This window comes from Electrophorus electricus, chromosome 5 (genome assembly GCF_041902795.1).
Source record: "Electrophorus electricus isolate QZ-2024a chromosome 5, ASM4190279v1, whole genome shotgun sequence".
Taxonomy (NCBI): domain Eukaryota; kingdom Metazoa; phylum Chordata; class Actinopteri; order Gymnotiformes; family Gymnotidae; genus Electrophorus; species Electrophorus electricus.
In genome coordinates this window covers 5,740,829-5,761,269 of record NC_137501.1, presented here as the reverse complement: position 1 = coordinate 5,761,269, position 20,441 = coordinate 5,740,829, and the positions used below count along the sequence as shown (strand labels likewise).

General features: G+C 41.2%; 4 protein-coding genes across 13 annotated transcripts in view; 3 read left to right on the top strand and 1 right to left on the bottom strand.

Annotated features, from left to right (window-relative positions):
* Positions 1-146: 146 nt before the first annotated feature.
* Positions 147-5,884, top strand: vsig10 (V-set and immunoglobulin domain containing 10). 5 transcript variants are annotated; one of them, XM_081713915.1, is made up of 9 exons: positions 147-277; positions 787-1,083; positions 1,600-1,905; positions 2,387-2,668; positions 4,001-4,285; positions 4,851-4,964; positions 5,153-5,165; positions 5,373-5,527; positions 5,604-5,883. In XM_081713915.1, exons 1-9 carry the CDS (start codon positions 238-240, stop codon positions 5,666-5,668), a joined length of 1,557 nt encoding a protein of 518 aa, XP_081570041.1. In that variant the 5' UTR covers positions 147-237; the 3' UTR covers positions 5,669-5,883. The 5 variants fall into 5 exon arrangements, with proteins under 5 accessions (XP_081570041.1, XP_081570042.1, XP_081570043.1 ...); XM_081713916.1 differs by having other exon boundaries at positions 169-277; positions 793-1,083; XM_081713917.1 differs by lacking the exon at positions 147-277 and adding an exon at positions 284-622 and having other exon boundaries at positions 5,373-5,478; positions 5,604-5,884.
* A 241-nt stretch (positions 5,885-6,125) lies between these two features.
* On the top strand, positions 6,126-11,018 carry wsb2 (WD repeat and SOCS box containing 2). Of its 3 annotated transcripts, none has more exons than XM_027010654.3 (9): positions 6,140-6,355; positions 6,525-6,693; positions 6,783-6,961; positions 7,115-7,246; positions 7,336-7,436; positions 8,242-8,432; positions 8,838-8,930; positions 9,116-9,229; positions 9,589-11,018. In XM_027010654.3, exons 1-9 carry the CDS (start codon positions 6,322-6,324, stop codon positions 9,788-9,790), a joined length of 1,215 nt encoding a protein of 404 aa, XP_026866455.2. In that variant the 5' UTR covers positions 6,140-6,321; the 3' UTR covers positions 9,791-11,018. The 3 variants fall into 3 exon arrangements, with proteins under 3 accessions (XP_081570044.1, XP_026866455.2, XP_026866456.1); XM_027010655.3 differs by having other exon boundaries at positions 6,141-6,360; XM_081713918.1 differs by lacking the exon at positions 7,115-7,246 and having other exon boundaries at positions 6,126-6,355.
* rfc5 (replication factor C (activator 1) 5) lies at positions 9,939-14,307 on the bottom strand. The gene is made up of 11 exons (XM_027010656.3): positions 14,190-14,307; positions 13,269-13,333; positions 12,862-12,998; positions 12,541-12,620; positions 12,344-12,417; positions 11,905-12,064; positions 11,537-11,618; positions 11,281-11,410; positions 11,089-11,166; positions 10,403-10,457; positions 9,939-10,197 (listed from the first exon to the last, which is right to left on the bottom strand). Exons 1-11 carry the CDS (start codon positions 14,234-14,236, stop codon positions 10,101-10,103), a joined length of 1,005 nt encoding a protein of 334 aa, XP_026866457.2. The 5' UTR covers positions 14,237-14,307; the 3' UTR covers positions 9,939-10,100.
* A 3,030-nt stretch (positions 14,308-17,337) lies between these two features.
* ksr2 (kinase suppressor of ras 2) overlaps positions 17,338-20,441 on the top strand; it is a 71,184-nt gene continuing 68,080 nt past the window's right edge. For 3 of the 4 annotated variants that reach the window (XM_035530358.2, XM_081713911.1, XM_027010658.3), the window contains exon 1: positions 17,491-18,190. In XM_035530358.2, coding sequence (XP_035386251.1) covers positions 18,014-18,190 — 177 coding nt within the window. In that variant the 5' untranslated portion in view covers positions 17,491-18,013. Of the gene's footprint in view, positions 18,191-20,441 lie in introns of all 4 variants that reach the window. The other variant, XM_081713914.1, reaches the window with a different exon arrangement.

Genomic DNA, 20,441 nt, shown 5'->3' with positions numbered 1-20,441 from the left:
AATCCAAAATGAAAGTAGGCTAATTTAACATTAAAATGCCACATTTTCTTTCTTTTTTTTTTTTTGTCGAAAATCATCAAATAAGCGAATCCCAAACCATAACGGCCAATGCCAGTCCCGCCATGCTAAGGAGCAAGTATGGGAAAGTGTTGTCTGTCGCCGTTTGTGTGGAGCGCCGTGCCAAGCGCCCCGGGCTGAGGGACCTTTAAGCGCGACAGGTGAGGGTGTGGTGCGCCTATGTTTCCGGGAGAGAGTGCGGACAGCTTGGGGAAAACAGGTATATAGGAAACACTAAACGGGTAGATACAAAAAAAATGTGGTCGATATTATGACTAGACAAAATCGCGACTTGGAAACTTTCCGTTTGTGCAATGCCTTACGTAACCAGGGAGAATTCAACGTCTAGATTTTGGTCGATCGGTTATTGCATTTTAGATATGACAATTTAATCGCGTATAAGCTGCTTTTATTTATTTATATATATATATTTTAACGCAAGCTGTTTCGTAGCAGTTTCATAATTGGGGGTGGTTCTGTCCCCTTGGCCTATAGCTAAAACAAAATCGTTCAACAATGAAAATATTTGGAATAGTTTTTCTCTACTTCTATCTATGTCAGTCAGGTAAGTTTACGCATGTTCTGGTTTGGTTGCTTGCTTTTTTAATAGAATACGAAAATGCTGTAGATACACTGTAGCTACACCTGGGATGTTCTTCACCCTCCCGACGAGGTCTGGCTCCTCTCAAGCGCTCACTTCTCCTCTCATTCTCTCTCTCTCATTCTCAGGCCCAGCGGACGAGCAAACGCAGCGAGTTAGGACCGGGCAGGTGGGAAGGAGCGTCTTGTTACCATGCCTCGAAGGTCCAGTGCTCACACCGCCGTTAGTGACCATCTGGAGAAAGTACGAAATGATAGTGGTCACGCACAATCACTCTCAGCCGGTCAGCACGGGGCATTTTTCCGTGCTGAACGATGGAAGCTTAAAAATCAATGGCCTGATGACTATTGACCAGGGCGTATATCGGTGTGAAACCCAGCCAGACAGTGGTCCTGCTTATGGGAGTATTCTGCTACAGATTGCTGGTATGTTATGGAGACACTAATCACATTGCTTGTGAGTTTAATATTTCTGATATATGTAAAAGGATTTGCTGTAGTTTAGGGAAGCCGTGGGATTACACAAGAAACAGGTTATGCGGGTTCAGTTCTCAGTGTACTTACCTAGTAACATACAACCATGCCACTGAAACTTGAACGAAACCTGTTATGTTCTCAGGGTATTAACAGTGTTGGCCTCTTTCCATTCTTTTTCATACTCCAAGATGGCTTTCAGAATTAGAGGCGATAAATTAGGGAGAATCATCAATAACCCGTACATAAATATATGATTAAATGTCTTCATCTCATTTTCTCCTGAAAAAAAGTAGTCACTAGACCCATTTTTACTGTATATTCAGACTTCTCTCTTAATGTTTTATTGCTTGTAAATAAATATATAACTTACTTGTAACTTTCAAGAATCTATGCTAAAACGTATCACATGAAAGCAGAAAATCTGTTAGTAAACACCGTTTTCTGAGTGGTATATGTGTGTTTTAGGTGGGCTGGACGCTGTGGAAATGGACATCAAACCAGCAAAATCCTTACCCAATGGAACACTGTTCATACACAAAGGCACCAATGTTTCTTTTAACTGTTCAAGCAAGTCTTACCCCTCGCAGAGCCTTACATGGACGTTTGAAGATTTAATTAATAAAGATGACAGGATAGCATTTGGAAATGGGTCATCACTGCACTTCATGATCTCCAACCTTCAGCCAAGTCAACAAGGGAACTACACCTGCAGAGCCCAGAACAGCCTCTCCAACAGTACAGCAATGAAGAGACAGGAACTACTAGTCTACTGTATGGTTTACAAAGTATTGCACATAACTGCTCAAATCTGTTTTGTTTTTTTTTTTGTTTTTTTTTGGTAGGAGGAAACTTTTTCTGGAAATGTTTCTAAAATATTTTTGAAAGTTAAAAAAAAAACTGAAGCTGCTGAAAACAATTTGTTTTAATAACTATTTTAATAATTTTAAACCCTGAAAGCTAAAATAACAGAAGCTCTGAATTGCACTGTCTCAATTACTGTAAGGAGCTGTAATGAGCTGTAATTATGTGCTCATTACAGTTGTTATTGCTGCATTGAGCAACTAAAATTTAAAGGTTGTCCAGCTATAACCAATCATTAAGGTAGACCTCCCATCCTGCCTGTTTCCCTAAGGTGCCTTCACAAGCCCATATCATATTGTTATTTTTGTCCAAATCCTAGCCCTGTTATTGTTGTGTACGTGTATACATGTCCTCATCATATCTTAACCATAAATGTAATCTCATTCTCCAGATTCTCCAGAGACACACCCAGACTGCAGTTGGGCCCTGATCAGTCAGCCTAACCTGGTCCACTTCAACTGCAGCTGGTATGGGGGCTATCCTGCCCCCAAGCTCCAGGTGTTCCTGGGCCATAGAACAGATGGAATGCGCACAATCACCTCCTTAGAGGACACGGAGAATTTAGAGGTGACCCTAAACAGGACCATGCTGTATGAGGGACAGAAGATAAAATGTGTGGCACAACACATTGTACAAAGGTCCAGTGAAGAGAAATCCTGCTCCTTCACACTCAGTAAGACCTGCACTGGCTTTCTGATGAAGTGTTCATACATGAACATCTTTCTTACCATTAGAGTTCACTGTAGTACAATAACTGGTTGCTTAATGGTATGTTAATGTTTACATATATATGTAAAAATACTATCAGTTAAAGCTATTCTTGGACACAGTGTATTGTACGCATAATAATGTGCTGTTAAATACTAATACAAAATTGTGAAACTGTTTCTATGAAATTTTCATTGTTTGTAATATACACTGATGCTGCAGCGCACAGGGGATGTCTTCCTAACATTACACCACACTGTAGAGCAGCTGTAGAACCGCACGCACCATATGAGCCTCAGAACTCCTTCATTAGCATGTCTTGTCCGCATCTGCACTCACAGGATTTAACATATTATAGTGATATAGGATTGTAGCTTTCACTCTGGATTCCCCCGGAGCAATCTGCTTCAGTGAAAGAGCCAGTGTTTTGTCTTCCCATTCTAATCTCATCCTGTATTTTTTATTTAGTAATTTGTTTTCTAACAAATAGTCTATAAAGATTTTGTTCAGTGACAGTCTGCATTCACAATGCCAGCCCTTTCCAGTGTATACCACTGCTATCTGCATTACACATTTGTGTTCATATATTCTCAGTGTGGTACATAACAGTGATGGGGAAACATCATTTAGAGACCTACATATTTCCTAACAACCTTTCACCATTTTCCTGACCAATATTAAATCCGCTTTGTCATGCTTTTCCCTTCCAGTATGTAATGCAATCCAATGTCTCCCCTTTTCCCCACCAGCATGTAATCTATCATCTCCCCCTTTTTCTTACCACTATGTAATCCATCATTGCTCCCTTTTTTTTTTTTTTAACCAGTATATAATCCATGCTCTTCCTCTTTCCCCTATCCATATGTAATCCATTGTCTCCCCGTTTGCCTATTGGTATGTAATCTATCATCTCCCCCTTTTTCTTACCACTATGTAATCCATCATTGCTCCCTTTTTTTTTTTTTTTAACCAGTATATAATCCATGCTCTTCCTCTTTCCCCTATCCATATGTAATCCATTGTCTCCCCGTTTGCCTATTGGTATGTAATCTATCATCTCCCCCTTTTTCTTACCACTATGTAATCCATCATTGCTCCCTTTTTTTTTTTTTAACCAGTATATAATCCATGCTCTTCCTCTTTCCCCTATCCATATGTAATCCATTGTCTCCCCGTTTGCCTATTGGTATGTAATCTATCATCTCCCCCTTTCTCCCACCAGTAGGTAGTCCAGTGTATCCCCCTTTTCCTCACCAGTATGTAATCAATTGCCTTATGTTTATTTGTCTAATTGCAGCGGCCCCTTACCCAGAGGGAGATCCTCTGGTGGCTGCTCTGGAGGGCAGTAATATCACATTAAAATGCTCCGAGGCCAGCTCTCTCCCTCCTGCTGTGACTGTATGGCAGCGAGGGGAGATTCACGAGTCCATAGTCCCCAGCTCTAAGTATATCCTGGCTGGAAGAGGTCCTTTGTATACCCTCACCATAGTCAATGTGACGAAGGAGGATGAAGGATTATATTTCTGCTGGAGTGAAAACGCTCTGACTGCGAAGGAGCTGGAGGTCTTCCTCACTGTCAGATGTGAGTAGACCCCTTGGCTCATTCTAGATGTATTTCACATTTGTATGAATCCCCCCCCCCCCATAAAATCCCTGAAGGGGTTGCACAAAAGGTATTAAAGTGAACTGAGCACTGTAACATTACTTGTTAAACATGTATGCCATGTTCACTTTTAAATTTAATGTAGAAAATGTATTTCCCAATATATATTTTTCTTGATCTTTGTCCAGATGTACATATTACCACTAATAGAAGCATGCAATTTGTAAAAAATAATTTAGTTAGTTTGTTTGAGTTTGGTTTAAATATTTTAAGTTGATTAAAACATTTCTGGTTTACATTTTACATGTGAAGGTCATATTAAACTACGTTTAGGTTTATTGACTAATTAGTATCAGATGTGTAAAATGTTAATACTTTGACTGTTGGTCAGATTCTTTTATTTATTACGTTATATGTGCTCTGTTTGCTGGAATGCCACCAGCCGAGATGCTTCTTGCACAGGACTGTACGTCATTGTCAATACCAACCGACTGACTTGTGCCGTGAGGTACATGTAAGGAAAAAATGTTTCTCGCATTTCCAGCCTCTGCAGATAATTCTGGGGCAGTGGTCGGCGTCTTCATCTCCGTTTTGATTGTGGTGGCTGGGATAACTTTGGGCTTGCTGGCATACTCCCACCGAGACAGAATATGTCTGGGTGAGCCTTTAGTGTCACATTGCTGTCGCCTAAACCATTATCTGTGAAAGTAAGGCTCAGATTTTTGAAGGTTCTGAGTGAGGAGGGATTCCTCAGCCTTTTGCTAAGTTTGCACAGTCTGCTTTGTAACCTGTGTTTTTGGTTTGAGGAAGACTGACTTTTCTCTCCCTCTCGCCACCCTTTCACAGGTTTTCGATTTGGGTAAGTATAATCATAAGTATGAGAAAGGGGACATGCACATGGAATAACATTTTTATATCATCCAATATTTTAATTATCAGTGAAACGAGGTGCGTTTTTTCAATCGAACTGCTGAAAACCTTTAAGCGCTTTCAGTGATTTATTTGAGTAAGCGATAAACACTGCATTATCTAGTAAAAGGCTGCTAAAATGTAGCATTCTCTTCAGTCGTTTAGAAGAGGACAGGACAGACGTCATGAGTCTTGTCGAATCAGACGAAGAAGAGGTTTTTGACGAAACCATTCCCAGACTCCCTCCTCTAAGTAACGGCCAGGTTCCTATACCCGCAACTACACTCGTAGAAATTCACCAGATCCAGTCCAGTAAGTGAACAGTTTGCTCCTCCCAGATGGGGGCAACTTATGATAAGGCCAAATGTAATGCATGTGTCCATTTCAGGTGATCATGAAGATAATGTGAATGACACAGACCAAGCAGACGAATACCAGATACCACCAGAGTAAGGGGGTGGCTCAGTGGACATTAGTGATTGTACAGAACCTTTTTTTAGGGATCCAATGTGATGGCTTTTTTAAAGTTCAGGGAATATACATTGAAGTTTTAACTAATACTGTGCTTGCATGTGTGTCTTTTATATGTTGTATTTTGTAATTGTAAAATCTAGATGTATTAAAATAAAGTAAAATGTGTAAAATATATAAATGGTTTCATGACTTTTTGTTTACTTTTTGTCACAAAAGTTTTGGCCAGAACGTTTAAACTCAAGCTTTAAATCTTAAATGGCCAAATTTTGTGTTTGTGTAGATCCGTCGCTAGTAGTATATCATACAACCCAGAGATAATTGTTGCCCACTTGCGTATAGCTTTTCATAATATAGTTTCTTAATAAGACGCCTTTTTTATTCATATGTTAACAAATTGCTAAAAACGAGTTTTAGATGATACAGATGATAAAATCTGATATCTACAACACACATTTTCATGTATTTTTCTTCTAAATTGTTTACCTAAAGGGTTGGAGCAGGTGGCGACGTTGTGCGTCCTTAACTGCGCATGTTTCACCACACCCCCAACTCGCTTTAATAAGGCGCTCTGTATTTCTTAGAGCCGGAATCGTAGATGTTTTTAAAGTACATTTACTGAGTTTTCGGATACGATGTGTACTACGACTGAAAATGCAACACAAGACGGTAAGGTGCGACTTATCATTTTGACATAGACGTATTGGGGTTCAGGCATGGAGGCAGTAGATAATAAATACGATGTGGTTGCGATGGTCTTTGGCGATATAAATACCATGTTGCTTTCTGCGTAGTTGTCTTTAAAATGTGCCCTTTCCAACACTCAAATGCTGAACAGATTCCGATGATTTAATCTTGGAGCTTGAACCTTTTCATCACCCACGTCTATATGGTACCGCCGGTTGCGAGACATGGAGCGTCTGCTTTTCACCAGACGGGTCGCACTTTGCCTGGTCGATGGGTTATGGTGTTGTGAAAGTGCTCCGCTGGCGTCTACCGGCCAATGAGTAAGCAACCTTCGTGTCATTTCAGCTGTGCTTAAACCACAATCTACTTCGAAACATGACCCTTAGACTGCCATCCGATGTTCTTGTAGCTGTGCTGATTCTAATGACAGTGAAGAGAAAACGCTGAACTGCGAGCATACTGTTTGGGGGATGGCGTTTGGACCGCGCCTGTCAAATCGCGCAACGGCTGTCGGGGAGATTGGGAAAGGACTGCACCTAGTAACCGGCCTCCACACCGGTGTGATCAAGGTGTGGGCCGTCTCTACCGGTTAGTCCTGCCAATAATCTAAAAGAACTTTGCCCTCATTTAGGTTGCACTTATTTGTGACATGGTTGCATAATCTTGATTTTTAAGCAGCGTTTAAGGTCTCAAAAGATCACTCCACTTCACACACATTTCTAACGCTGTTTTAATTTTCAGGGCAGCTACTGTTAAGTTTGACTGGACACAAGTCTGTTGTCAGAGATTTGGTTTTCGCACCAAACGGAACTCTCACTCTCGTATCGGCCTCCAGAGACAAAACATTGAGAATCTGGGACTTGTCAAAGAAAGGTCCTTAAAAAAAAGCAACCTTTAAATATTTCTTTAACTATCATTAATGTTGAAGTCCGTTAACTAAACGCTTCCTTCAACATGTACAGGTGCACCGTGTCGTGTCCTGACTGGCCCAAACTACTGGGTGTTCAAATGTTCTGTCTCTCCAGACAGCAGCATGATCGCCTCGGTTTGCAATCTCGACTCGGTGAGTATCTCTGATCACTTACTGTTCGATGCGGTTAACGCTTATACAGTGCCATCTCATTGGCTGAAACTGAGCAGAGGCGGCTGTGATTGGTCAGATGAAGTCGGTTATGGGTTATAGCTGGCTGTGTTCTGGAGCTAAACTGCTGATTAAGCCTGAATCCTGAACTTTTGACACATGTACAGAACAACAACTTCTTGTTCCCTTGCCTGACACGTCGAAGATCTGGAAGGATCCAGTATTGATGCAACCTCCAAAAAACAAAGAGCTAATGTCTTGCAGGAGATGATGTGGGTTGTTGTGTGTATTGAAGGCCCAATAACTTTTACTGCAGTTTATGGTATCCTGTATCTCAGAGGAAAAGTGACAGTGGCCATGCGTTTTGGTGGGTTGTGCCAGGGGAGAGGGTGAACTAGGTGGATATGGGTAATGGCTAAATGGCAAAAAATAACTAAAAAAATAATTTAAACATTATATATATATATATATAGTGTGTGTGTGTGTGTGTATATGTATGTATATGTTCATAAGTATTAAACTTTAGATGTAATTCAGAATGAATAACCTGAAGCCATTGCATTTCCACAAGCACATCAAGCTTGTGCCAGTATCCGCTGTAGTCCCTGGTGAAACCATAGCACATAATTACATTACATTGAAATTATACATGTATCTCATTGTGCTTGCAATCAGTAAGATGCACATACATGCTTAAAAAAAACCGTTTGTTTATTCTGATGCATTGCACAAGATGTGGAAAATATCAGGTATATAGTTGCAGAGGCTTCATATGCTTTGTTTTCAGAAAGCTTATCTATGGAGCCTGAGATCCCACACCCTCATCAGGATCCTGAAATATGACCATGAGCGTACCATGATATCGTGTGATTTCTCTATGGATGGAGCACTGCTTGCTATCGGTTCATTTCACACTAAGACAGGATGGTGGCTGGACTTATGGGATCCCTACACTGCTGATCACCTGACTAAAATAGAGTAAGTGATCTATTCAACATGCACCCTTTACCATTTCGGCTTGTTAGTTGTTAATGCAGTAAATCAAGCATGTTTGTGTTCATTTCACCCGTCTGTCATACTGATTTCATGATATGGCATGAGCAAAAACTGTCATACGCAAAAACTGCTTCCATGTACTTTATTTTTTACCCATAGCAACTTCTAAAAGAAGTTTTCAGTGACTCTTTGACAGATGTAGATCAACACAGAGCTGTGTTCCAACCCAAGTCTTGTTAATAAATTACTTCAAAAGGTGTTTAAAAGGGGTGGGCCAACCAAAATGTTAGGCTAGTTAATTTTAAACACTTCCCTTGGTTGCAGATGATTTGTTTATATAACTTCATATACCTGACATACTTGGTGGTTTTGTTGCACTTCCTCCAGGGACTGTGACACATGTATATACAAAAATGACAATCTGCTCACAGCTTTGAGTTTCTCACCTGTAGCCCCTCAACTGGCATTCAAAGACTATAGGTGAGGCATTTTTTAATACTTATTATATTGTAAAATGCACTGTATGACTAAATATATAGCAGTCAAATAACTAGGATACTCAACACTGTGGCAGGCTCAGACACACCTTTGACATGCATAAATATGACCTAATTCCACTGGTCTAGCACCATCAGTGTTCTTTACTTCCTGCCATTGTGTAACAGGGCGTTACAGATTTGGGACATGGAACAAGATAAACTGGTTTTGGAGTCGGATCATAACCGGGTCAGCGGGATATGCTGTGCCTTTCACCCTTTGGGTAGCATCATTGCTACAGGGTAATTACAAACCACACTGGTGTACCTTCTGTGAACAGTAACTTTACTTAGTACACATCCTTGATAATCATTTAACCTTATTGTGTATATACAGCTGTTTAGGAATGTTCGGTAATGGAGCATTTGGTTTGAAAATAGCTGTACAAAATGGCTTCATCACCCAGCGTAAGAATAGCAGGCATATGTATTAAAACCTTTTGATTTAAACCAGTCATATATAGCCAGTGAAGTAGTTGTTTTTGTGTGTATATAAACAGGGAGAACTTTTCTAAATGTTAAATTTGTACACTCACTTTTCTTGCTCAATGTGCCTAATGCTGATTATTTAAACCCAAATGCAAATGTGTATTTGGTTATAGATGTCGAGATGGTCACGTTAAGTTCTGGAGAGTTCCACGCCTAGTTCCAAGCCTGCGCCACCTGTGTCGGACTGCACTTAGACACTCGGTGTCCACCTTTCAGGTGAGGGCTCTGCCCCTCCCAAAGAAACTCCTGGACTTTCTCACCTACAGGACCATTCCTAAGAGAAAAATCTTACGATGTACTGAACACCACCGCTGATGGCTAGCAGCTTCAGTTGGAGATCACAATCACGGCTATGCTATTTTCATAAAACAAATTGTTCATTCTGGAGGAGAGAAAAAAAAGGGATTTATGAATGACAAGAAATATTTATTTAAAGGTTATTTTACAATTTATACACCTGCTGTATAACTTTCCTTTTATTGAAGGAAACAATAACGTGATCATAAATAGGGACTAAATTCTTCCTTTTGGAATACCACACTGCTGTAATCCATCCTCGAGTCCTGGGACTGAGTGAGTTAGTAGCTCGTGGTCTTCAGTCCCATACACTGGACGGAGAACGGGACTAGCCATCACTGACCACTATATCCCTAACTGCCTGGAAGGCAGCCAACATTGAGCTCAGCTGGATCTTCTCGCTGGTTCCGGAGGCAAGGCGATACCTGCAAGATGGAGAAGCAGGTGTCAGATGCTGCCAAACTTTACCACACTAAACATCATTTGTTTTGGGTATAGGCACAAAATGTCTGGCTTCTTGGGGACAATAATTATCCAGTAAAAGTGTTTCACAGGTTGTGGTGACACCTGTTTGTGCGTTTAGTCTCAATTCACTGGAGCGTGGACATGCCTGGTGAGACGTATACTCACTCAATATCTGCAAGCTTAATGAGCAAGTCCATCCGAACGGAAAGGGAGAAGTCCACTGGAAAGAGTTGAAAGGACATTAACTAGTTATTTGCCATGTTAAGGTGGCAGCAGATTTGGCCTCTCAAAAAGCCAGAGAACTTGATTTGGAATTCTGAGTATACCTTACAAATAATACAAACTGCACTCTAATATAATAAAGAATGAGTGGTCAACAAAGTGTGGGGTAGAAATTTGTCTCAAACTACTTGGATGAAAGGGGAAAAAAAAAAATTAAAAAAAAAAAAAATTAATTGATGTGCCAAAAGCTTCAGTGTAGTAACAGTGAAGCACTGTACGTTATTCCTCTGACAATGGCCTACGGCAGGGGAGAAACAATGCGTTTCTGTGGCAACTGTTTGGGAAGCTCCAGAGAAACCAGGACAGAAGAAAATACACTAAAGCCTCTGTACAGGTGAACAGCTCGTGTGTTTGCATGGTCCTCAGTGTGTAATAAATAAAACGAGGGGTTTGTATGTAGATTATTAATTGCAGCACAATGACGGAGTTCCTCACAATCCATGAAATTAAAACAATCATGTCCAATAAAACAGAATTACAAAAAAAAAAAAAAAAAAAAGTTTCATACAGGGTAAAAGATCTCTGTGCAACCTTTAATGCTTTTACAGGACTGCAACTGGGATTCTTACCTCTGTGTATAAGCAGATGCACCTCCGTCAAAATGTCATGCAGTGCTAGACCTTTCAGCGTCTTCAACTGCAGAATTTCTTTTGGAAACCATAAAGGAAGAATCAACTGTCCTCAGTCAAGGTTTGTGAATTTGTCTGCACATCCGTCTGTCCTACAAGGCCCGTCCTAGATCACAACCGAAATAAGGATACGCTTGTACGCCGTAGAAAAGTCTTTATTTAAGGCCCAGTCCAGTATGTTGGCAATGTCAGACCGTAGGGGGTGGCCTGTGCACGTGTAAACAGTCTCTTCTGTCACTTTCCCATAGGCCATATGAGTGCTCTACAAAGAGATAAGAATACTTCTCATTCTTCTGCCACAAACACTGTTCCACTCTGAACAGTGCACATGCATTAGCAAGCCATCATACAATATGTGTTTTTGAAAACTTGTCAGACACACACGCACCTGTAAAATGTTTAATGACCTTCTCATGTCACCCACTGACAGGGTCACAATAGCCTTCATGCCATCTGGAGTGATGTCAATGCTTAAAAGAAACATTTTAGATGGGAACACACACACAATTAAGTTTTCATGAGTCTGGTGTTCAGAAGCCATGCCGTTTTCTTTCCAGTGTCCAGCTGCCCATGTCACAAATTGCCCACCACTTAGAACACTCCAAATGTTGCTCATCTCCGAATAATGAATTAAATACACATTTCCAGACGCTTGGTGCTTTGTTTATGGCACATGTTACAAAACGGTGTTTAAATGCCACATCATTTAAGCTCGGCTTCCATCCCTATCGGAGCTCCGTGGACAGAGCCACTCACTTCTCCTGCTGGATAACGTGCTCTAGTCTGGGAATCATCTGGCTCTGGGACAGCGGGCCGAACCGGAAGCGTGTACATCGGGACTGGAGCGCAGGAATGATCTTAGACAGGTAGTTACAGATCAAACAGAACCTAGTGTTCTCTGTGAACTTCTCAATGACTAAGAGAGAGAGAGAGAGAGAGAGAGAAAAACTATTTGGTTAGATATCCTTAATAGGTATCCAAATGGTAAGTGCTTAGGTTTCACTGCTGTTCCCTCACAAAGAGCATGCAGTCATTTTGATAAAATTAAATTTAAAATTCCATTTTCAAAATCTATTTCTCTCAATATCTGTGAACTGGGCTCTTTGGCAAGTGAAAACCCAAGCAACTTCCTTTCATCACTGAGCCATTTGGGAGCCCAGCAGGTAAGCTGGTAGAGGCACAGATGGTTCACTACCTCTCCTCAACGCATTCTGTGCATCCTGGGTCATAGCATCCGCTTCATCCAGGATCACCAACTTGAAGCCCTTTCTGCACAAACAAGGATAAAAAACCTGGAGAACAACCTTAAAAACAAACAGGGAATGACAGGATTTGAAAGCCTGCACCACTGCAGACTGCCTGAGAACATAGCATGCCCCCCACCCCCCCTACTTGAAAATGGTCCTGGTGCTGGCGAAGCTGAGGATGGGGCCACGGACCACGTCGATGCCGCGGTCGTCCGACGCATTCAGCTGCACGTGCAAACAAGCAAGAGCAAAAATGTATATGCTCTCAATTTAATTCACAATGCAGGGCAACAGCTGCTGAGGTAATGTGACATTTTGCTAAAACAGGCTGTACAACAGTGAGTCACACAGAACAGGTTTATTACACAGGGGACTCTGCATCCATAAATGACTGAAATGTTCTTTTTAAACATGTCCACCTTTACACCAGATCAATTTTTTTCTAGCCTAGACCAAAGCACTGTACCTCCAAAACCATCGAGTTGAACTCTCTGTTTTTGTAGAGCTGCTTGGCACAGGCCAAGATGGTAGAAGTTTTTCCTGTTCCCGGAGGCCCGTAAAAGAGCAAATGAGGCAGCCTGTCTTCGCTGATGAACTTCTGAACTGGGGGAGTAGGATCTGGTCAGCTTTATGAAACTTGGCCCCTGAGCCATGCTTACGAAAATGTGCACAGTGTCCTATGTATGATCGCTGGTCTCAGCTTTGTCATCTTCACAATGTAGCTGGGTTTCACAAACTCAGACAAGCCAATGAACCATATCTGTGTAATCCTAAGAACAAAACTCCCAGGTTGCTGTCCATGCAGGTGCAATGTGCAAGCAATCAGTAAGACACTAATAACTCACTGTGTGTTTGTATACATTTACAACATACTTGTACTCAGAATGTCCTGATGAGAGATCAAGTCATCCAGGGTCTGTGGCCTGTATTTTTCAACCCTACAAGAATTTGGAGAAAATCACCATTAAATACTGTTTCTAAAAGCAACAGGAGCTGTTGTTGCTTGCACTAAACAAAATGCATTAGCCTCTTGGTCTGGATACAACAAACATCAATTATAATGAAACTGTGGGGGGACCTTTCCTGACTTGAGCTTGTACACACACACACACACACACACACAGCTGTACTGCTAAATATACATTTAATCAAAGGGTATCTAACTTTTGACATCGTTTCGGCAGAGTCTGTGAGGGAGATGCGTTTGCAAAGAGTAACCTAGTTCGCGTAAAATGCTTCCACCCAAGCTGTAGAGATGTGGACAGCCATCAGTCTTCTAGGCATATGACTAAGGTACCTGCATCTTCACAGCTCTTGCTGTACTAGCCAAACTAAATAGCCCGCATGCTTATAATGAACTTGAACTTACATAACAAGCTAGCAGAGTTGTTCTGCGGACACCCGGCTACTTAGCCAGAAGCTACCTGTGCGTGTATACTATATAGTATAGTTATGTATAGTTTAGCTAGCAAGCTAGCCAGCGCGCACATTTTATTTATTTATTTATATATATATTTATATATCTCCACCACGATAAGTCACATGCAACACGAAAAGCCACATAGAAAGTCCAAACCCTGTGGACATAATTAGCTAGCTGGATAGTTACCTAAGACATATGCGTGCCGCTATAATTAATAACACAGCTAGCCTAGCTTAGCTATCTTAACTGTCCAGGTTGGCAATACACTTTGCAACACGAGTCTCTTTTATTCATAAAGCGATACTCATGTAACAAAATAAAGATTTTACGTAAATACTTGAATGAAACAATTTTTTGTATCTAAGCATTACCATGGCAAATTTCTTGTTTGAAGGGGTATCTTGCTTGTTGATGCCATTTTGAAAAGGTTGTAGACGGGTAGATATGGTGCTAAATAACCGCCTACATGCCAGCTCTGTCTTGGCGCGCTTTCTGACAACATGGAGTGTTTTACTTCCCGGGAAGCTGTTTGACGCCAGTTTGCTCTCCAATCACGAACGACTAAGTTTTAACTCCACCCACCCTCTTAAAGCCCATTATTCTGTAGGTATAAAGTAGTCCATATCTTTATGTGTGGACGTAAAGTAGCCTATATTCAACTTAAAAATTAGTATATGGAAAGCCGATATATGTATTATCCCGAGCCCATTAAAATGCAAAACAAAATACATTTAAAAGCAACAATTCAGTGCAGTTTGTACATTAAAATGGTTAAAGTGTAAAACGTTATTTAATTATGAAATCCTGGTGTTGACAAGATGTTCCAGTTAAAGCTCAATATGAGGATTCCAATATGCTTGAAAAAGCAATTTAGTTCCCTTTTGTGTGAGTGTATGTTTGATGTTGTTTGACTGTGTGTGTGTGTGTGTGTTATGTAAGATTCTTTGTGCTCCAAATTGCACTTTTTTTGGTTTGTTGTAGGTCTCCATGTATTAAAAGGGTTGCCTAGCTGCCCGCCTAGCTGCAGATTACCTGAGAAACCCTTTGTGATGTTTTAAAAAGTCACTCGATTTAATCATTCTCCAACACAACAGAACAATTTTCCAAACACTTGGTGCATTAATGTAGGCTAAAACAGCCAATGGTAATATATATACTCTGTGTGCATGTGTGTATGTGTGTGTGTGTGTGTGTGTGTGTCTGTGTGTGCATGTGTTATATCTGAAGAAGCTTCCAGGCGAATTTGTATGGCCAACTAATGGAACAAATGAATTAGCTGCTAACTACCAACTAACACAAAGCAGGACACTACTGGTCATGAAGGACTGCAACAGGATCCATGCACAACACTATCGAACTACAGCTCGATAATCTGCCTGGTTGTACCTCCATAGGTTGAGGTAGGTTCACAAAAGATAGTTGAATGGGAATTATAAGATCAAAGTCATAAACATATATGTCCTGCCAGTCACCAGATACCCATCAGGCACGATAAGCTGTCTAAGGAGTGGAGGTTATTGGCATTGATATAAGAAAACTCCCAATAATGCATGGGGCACCGAACCCAAGAACAAACGTCCAAAGGCAGTACACCATCCGGGAGGAGGCAGGAGGCGAGAAATGAAACATCTATGAATATGTCCAAACAATGGCCCCCAAGGATGAGCTGTTGAGTGCTCAGACAGATGTGGGACATGGTAACCATGGAAGCAGAGAAGGTGCTGTTGCAGGATAAGCCCCTCCACTGAATGCACTACCAACTGATAGCAGAGGTGGCTGACATTGCACAATCCTTCCAATGGCTGGAAAAGGCAGAATTGACAGACAGCACAGAGGCACTAATCATGGCAGCAAAAGAGCAAGCATTAAACACCAGGTCAATCAAAGCAGGGTTGCATCACAAAAGACAAGGTCTAAGATGCAGACTATACAAAGAAGCCTCTGAGATAGTCCAGCGTCTAGTAGTAGGATGCAAGATGCTAGCAGGGACAACGTGGACTGAGAGACATGACTATGTGGCAGGGATCATATACATGAATGTATGCAAGGCATGTGAGCTGGACAACCCCAAGTCCAAATGGGAGGAGCCACAGAGAGTGGTGGAGAACAACAAGTCCAAAATCCAGTGGGACCTCCAAATCCAGATGGTTAGTATTGGAAAACCAACCAGACATTGTGATAATAATTGCAGAAAACACTAAACATTAGTGTTAATAGATGTGGCACAAGTGATGGAAACATCCAAAGGAAGGAATATAAAAACTTGGAACAATAAGAGCGAAGATACTATACCCACAAACTGCCAGGCCTCTGGTAGAATACCCATGTTTTAGGGAAGAAGATACAACCACACACTGGAAGAGTGAGACAAGAATTTATATATATATATAAAATGTTTTGTTTTGTTTTTTTCCCCACGGTAGTTCCCACATCCTCTCGCACTGGGGTTGCTTGCACAGCAGCATCCCAACAGTCCTCTATTCTCCACTCTTGTGTTTGAATTCTTTCCAGTATCCCACTTATCATCAGATTGCCCCGGTCCTCCGGCATCTGACTCTGACCCTGTTGACCCGGGTGACGTCTGAATTGGTGTGACTCTCTTCTTTTCTACTCTCATTGTTAATGAGGTAGGTGGGCATGGAAAACGACCACTCTACGATCCTGTGGGATTTCTAGATACAGACAGACAAGATGGTAATGGATAATGAACTGGACATAGTAGTGGTGGATAAACAGCAGAAGAGAGCCATAGTGATAGATGTGGCAACCCTGAGTGATTGCAACATCAGAAACAAGGAACACGAAAAGCTTGAGAAATACCAAGAGCTATTGGTTTTTAAGTCAGAAGTAATTACATTTGACATGAATTACATATTACTTATTCACAAATAAGGGTATTATTACACTTAAAACAGGTACAATCGTATTTGTAAAATGTATGGTTTTGCCTACTTTTGCCTCAGGAACCTCCCTCTTTAGTTTTTAGCAGTAGTCTGCCAAGATAAGAGGGATCCACTTTCCTTGGTACTGCTTTTCCATACCAAACACGACATGCAAGTATACTGGAACAACAACAACAACAACAACAACAACAACAAAACTATGGGGATAGACAAACTGTGAGAACATATTTGAATTCATTGTGCAAAAATACATACTAAACAAGTATTTTTAACAGGATGCAAAATCATAACCAGTGTAACTTTTAATCCAAAACTGCAAATAATCAGTAGTCAATCTCACTTTAGAATAAATTCAAATCTGTGTTTAGAATAAAATCTGTGAACGCGGTTATTTTTGACAATGCCATAAACATGCGTGATGGACTCTCAGTTGTTAATAGTTGTGCGGAAACAGACTATATAAGCACCAGGATTCTACCACCTGGCAGCTGATCGTTGCTTTCAACTTTTTGTTCACCAGGGAAGCAGCTTTGCTGTTAATGGTGGCTTTACTTATTCCTTTCTGAGGTGTGAATACTGGACGTGTTGCAGGAGATTTTGCCTGAACGCTCTCATTATTGCTGTAGCCTGCGTTGTTATCAAATTGATTTAGGAGGTTGTCTGAGTTCAAACAGTGAGCTCACTGCGCTGATATTTCTCTCGCGAGAACTCGGCTCTCTCTCGCCGCGTTCACCGCTTGTGTCGCTGATGCGATGCCGTTGCTATTGCTGTGGATTTGATTGACGGGGAACATGTCGGTGTGGCGGGGGAGCGCCGGTCTGCTGCTGCCGTTGGTACAGAAGGGGAGTACCTGCGCCCAAACCCGACATCACCTTTAGAAATTATCACATCGCAGTCTCTTAGTCCGTTTCTCTTCATCATACATAACAAAGATGTCCCAATTTGTGTTAAAATTAACAAACGCGTAATGGATATAGCTGATGACACAGCAGTGAGGATCTGATTTTTATGTTTCTTCAGTATCTGTGCATTATGGTAGACTCCAGCCGGAGCATCAAACACAAACTCGACCCTGATGCAAACACCGTCAGGATACACAAAACCGACAAGTATGGAATCGCCTTACACGTAGGGTCTCGTTTTTAATGCTCACTCGGTTAGTAGAGCCGCTTAGATGTGATTTGCGTTCACCTGTTTCTTTTATTTACGCATTGTCAGAGCGTTTTTGTCAGATCGAGAGAAAGTAGCCTACACACACACACACACACACAAACGACCACTGTTCGCAAATTATGGACGAAGACAAAATGACAAAAAGCGAGGAGCATCATCTGAGTTTGCAAAAAGCCTTGCAGCAGTGCGAACTGGTGCAAAACATGATTGACATTAGCATTTCCAGTTTGGAGGGACTGAGGACCAAATGTGCCACATCCAACGACTTGACACAAAAAGAAATTCGAACGCTGGAGGTAAGCGTCCATTTACCAGCGCCTGCTGAACACCGAACCTCAATCATTTGGATTCAACGTTCGTTTCGTGCGCTGTAGATGCTCGGGCAGCGCACGAAACGTGGCCGTGCGAAACGACGCTTAAATCGGAGCCGTGTCATGTCAGGGGACGACTGCGCTCGCTCGACGCTTTATCTGCTTTCGCGTGCCGTGCAATAAATGAAGGAGCTAGCTGCAGTGAGGCGCGAGCCTGCGCATTCTGCAGGTGGTGAAAAAGGCTCCAGCAGGTCCGCGCCGTTGACATGCACACCGAGAGGGCCTTTTGTTGACACAATGTCACAAACGATAGTTACCTCAGGTTTTTTTTTTTTTTTTTTTGGGGGGGGGCTTAGACGAGTGCTTTGGAGAAAACGCTTGAATGCAACGTTTTTTGGCAACAGTAGATTCATGGGATTTTCTAAATTGCATTATGTAACAATGTTAATGTCCCAGATATTTAGCTGTGACACGGTGACGCGGGCCGTTTACTGAGGCTCAGTAAACATGTAAGAGGGGGAAGGAACTCCCTTTCGCATACACTTGTGGCTGCAACCAGCGATTCCCTAGTGGGTCTATCTGGGGGCGGGGAATTTTGAAATGAACCACATCCATTGGGGTTCCACCGTCAGGTGCAGCTGAAAATGCGCTGTGTTCACCACGGTTATATATGTATATATAAATATGTTGTGCGAGGCAGCAAATGACTCTCAAGATTAGAACGCATTTACATGTTCTTATGGATAAAAAAAAAATACATGCGTGTGCAATAAGCTCCTCGATGCTTTACATGTAACATGCATACCCTGTTAGCATAGGCCAGAGTGCCTACGTTTGACAAACTGAACTGGGAGAGATGTCTCACCCATGTGAGTTAAAACCGTTTCAAATCGTGTGCATTACAATGTTTTCGTTAGTACTTATAGCATACTGATCAGGTGATCTGAAATTGCTTGCCCTTTTCATAGCCTACAATCTACAATAAATCGCATACTCTATAATTCCAATTAATCGGTATCTTCCTAAAATTTGCCATTGTATTAGTGCCTAATTTGTGTGCCCCATTATGTCTGAAAGCACCTTTGGTACTGGAATTGTTTACTAGTAAAATAATTTTTGTACAAAAGATCCCTCTTTAAAAGAGAAAACATTTTAGCCATGCATTTTCAGTAGCACTAGAATACTTCAGGGGCTCTCGTAAGATGCTCTCTTGTGTGTCTGAACTGTGAACATTTCCTGTATGAAATGTAGTTTTCCGTTTTTCCCATACTGAACCCACATTGTTTGCCTGGAAGTTTAGGAATTTAAGATGATTCATGTATTTAAATTTCCCATTAGTTCATAATGGTCAATTCGATTTATTATACAAAACCATTAATAAAGATACAAGTTTTCATAAATTACCATAATGGAACTGGTCTTCAGATGCATTGAAAGGTAGATTATAGCCATGTTTTTACAAAGCTGGAAATAGTTATTTAATTTATGCAAAGAAGCATAGATTTAAAAAGAGGACTTGCTCGTAAAAAAGTTTTTGAGATTGTGAAGTTCTGGATGCTATTGAAAATGAAAAGGCTTCAGAGTTGTTTTTCAGGGTTTTTTAATGCACTCTAAAGAGTTGCACGCCACTGATATTGGAAGAATTGAGAGAAGTGCTGTGGTTGAGTGACTCATAAACATAACCACAAGGTCACTGGTTCCAATACCTTTATAGCACACTGCAGGTATGAGACTGAGGGACTCTTTTTTTCTCAACACAGAACTGTACTGTGTATCTGGGCTAGGCTTAACTCCATGACAAGAAAAACATATTTAAGTGCCGATGGCCTGCCACCGTTGTCTTCTTCTGTGTGCACCCTCATTGTTCCCTTAAAGATGACGTTACATTAAAGTTATGAAAAAAATGACGTTAATAAAAAATTTAGAGAACACCACAGTAGATCTTTCAAAGGGTTCTACCTTACACTAAAAAGGAGTCCTCCACATAGGTTATAGATAAGAACCCAGAAAAATGATTCTGCCTAGCTTTAGTTTCTTTTAAGAATGTACATCCAGAAAGTGTATTTAAGATTTAGTCATTATCTTACCTGGATTATGAAAAGCCATGGAAGTATGGCAGTGTTTACAATGCTATAAAGAATTCTGGAAGCTTTTCTAGAAGCTGGGAGCTTGTCACCAGTGTAAACTGCCTCCAAACTGCAGCAGGTTCATATCTCTGGTTGGTGCACCAAAGGAA

Excerpts from the sequence above, each read along its gene's own strand:
- vsig10 (XM_027010646.3), top strand. The coding sequence starts at position 574 with ATGAAAATATTTGGAATAGTTTTTCTCTACTTCTATCTATGTCAGTCA. Across the intron at positions 1,906-2,386 it reads ACAGGAACTACTAGTCTACT|ATTCTCCAGAGACACACCCA; the intron begins GTATGGTTTACA and ends CTCATTCTCCAG. Across the intron at positions 2,669-4,000 it reads ATCCTGCTCCTTCACACTCA|CGGCCCCTTACCCAGAGGGA; the intron begins GTAAGACCTGCA and ends GTCTAATTGCAG.
- wsb2 (XM_027010654.3), top strand. The coding sequence starts at position 6,322 with ATGTGTACTACGACTGAAAATGCAACACAAGACG. Across the intron at positions 7,247-7,335 it reads CTGGGACTTGTCAAAGAAAG|GTGCACCGTGTCGTGTCCTG; the intron begins GTCCTTAAAAAA and ends CAACATGTACAG. Across the intron at positions 9,230-9,588 it reads GGTAGCATCATTGCTACAGG|ATGTCGAGATGGTCACGTTA; the intron begins GTAATTACAAAC and ends ATTTGGTTATAG.
- rfc5 (XM_027010656.3), bottom strand. The coding sequence starts at position 14,236 with ATGGCATCAACAAGCAAGATACCCCTTCAAACAAGAAATTTGCCATG. Across the intron at positions 13,334-14,189 it reads CAAACAAGAAATTTGCCATG|GGTTGAAAAATACAGGCCAC; the intron begins GTAATGCTTAGA and ends AAATTCTTGTAG. Across the intron at positions 12,621-12,861 it reads TCAACTCGATGGTTTTGGAG|CTGAATGCGTCGGACGACCG; the intron begins GTACAGTGCTTT and ends TTGCACGTGCAG.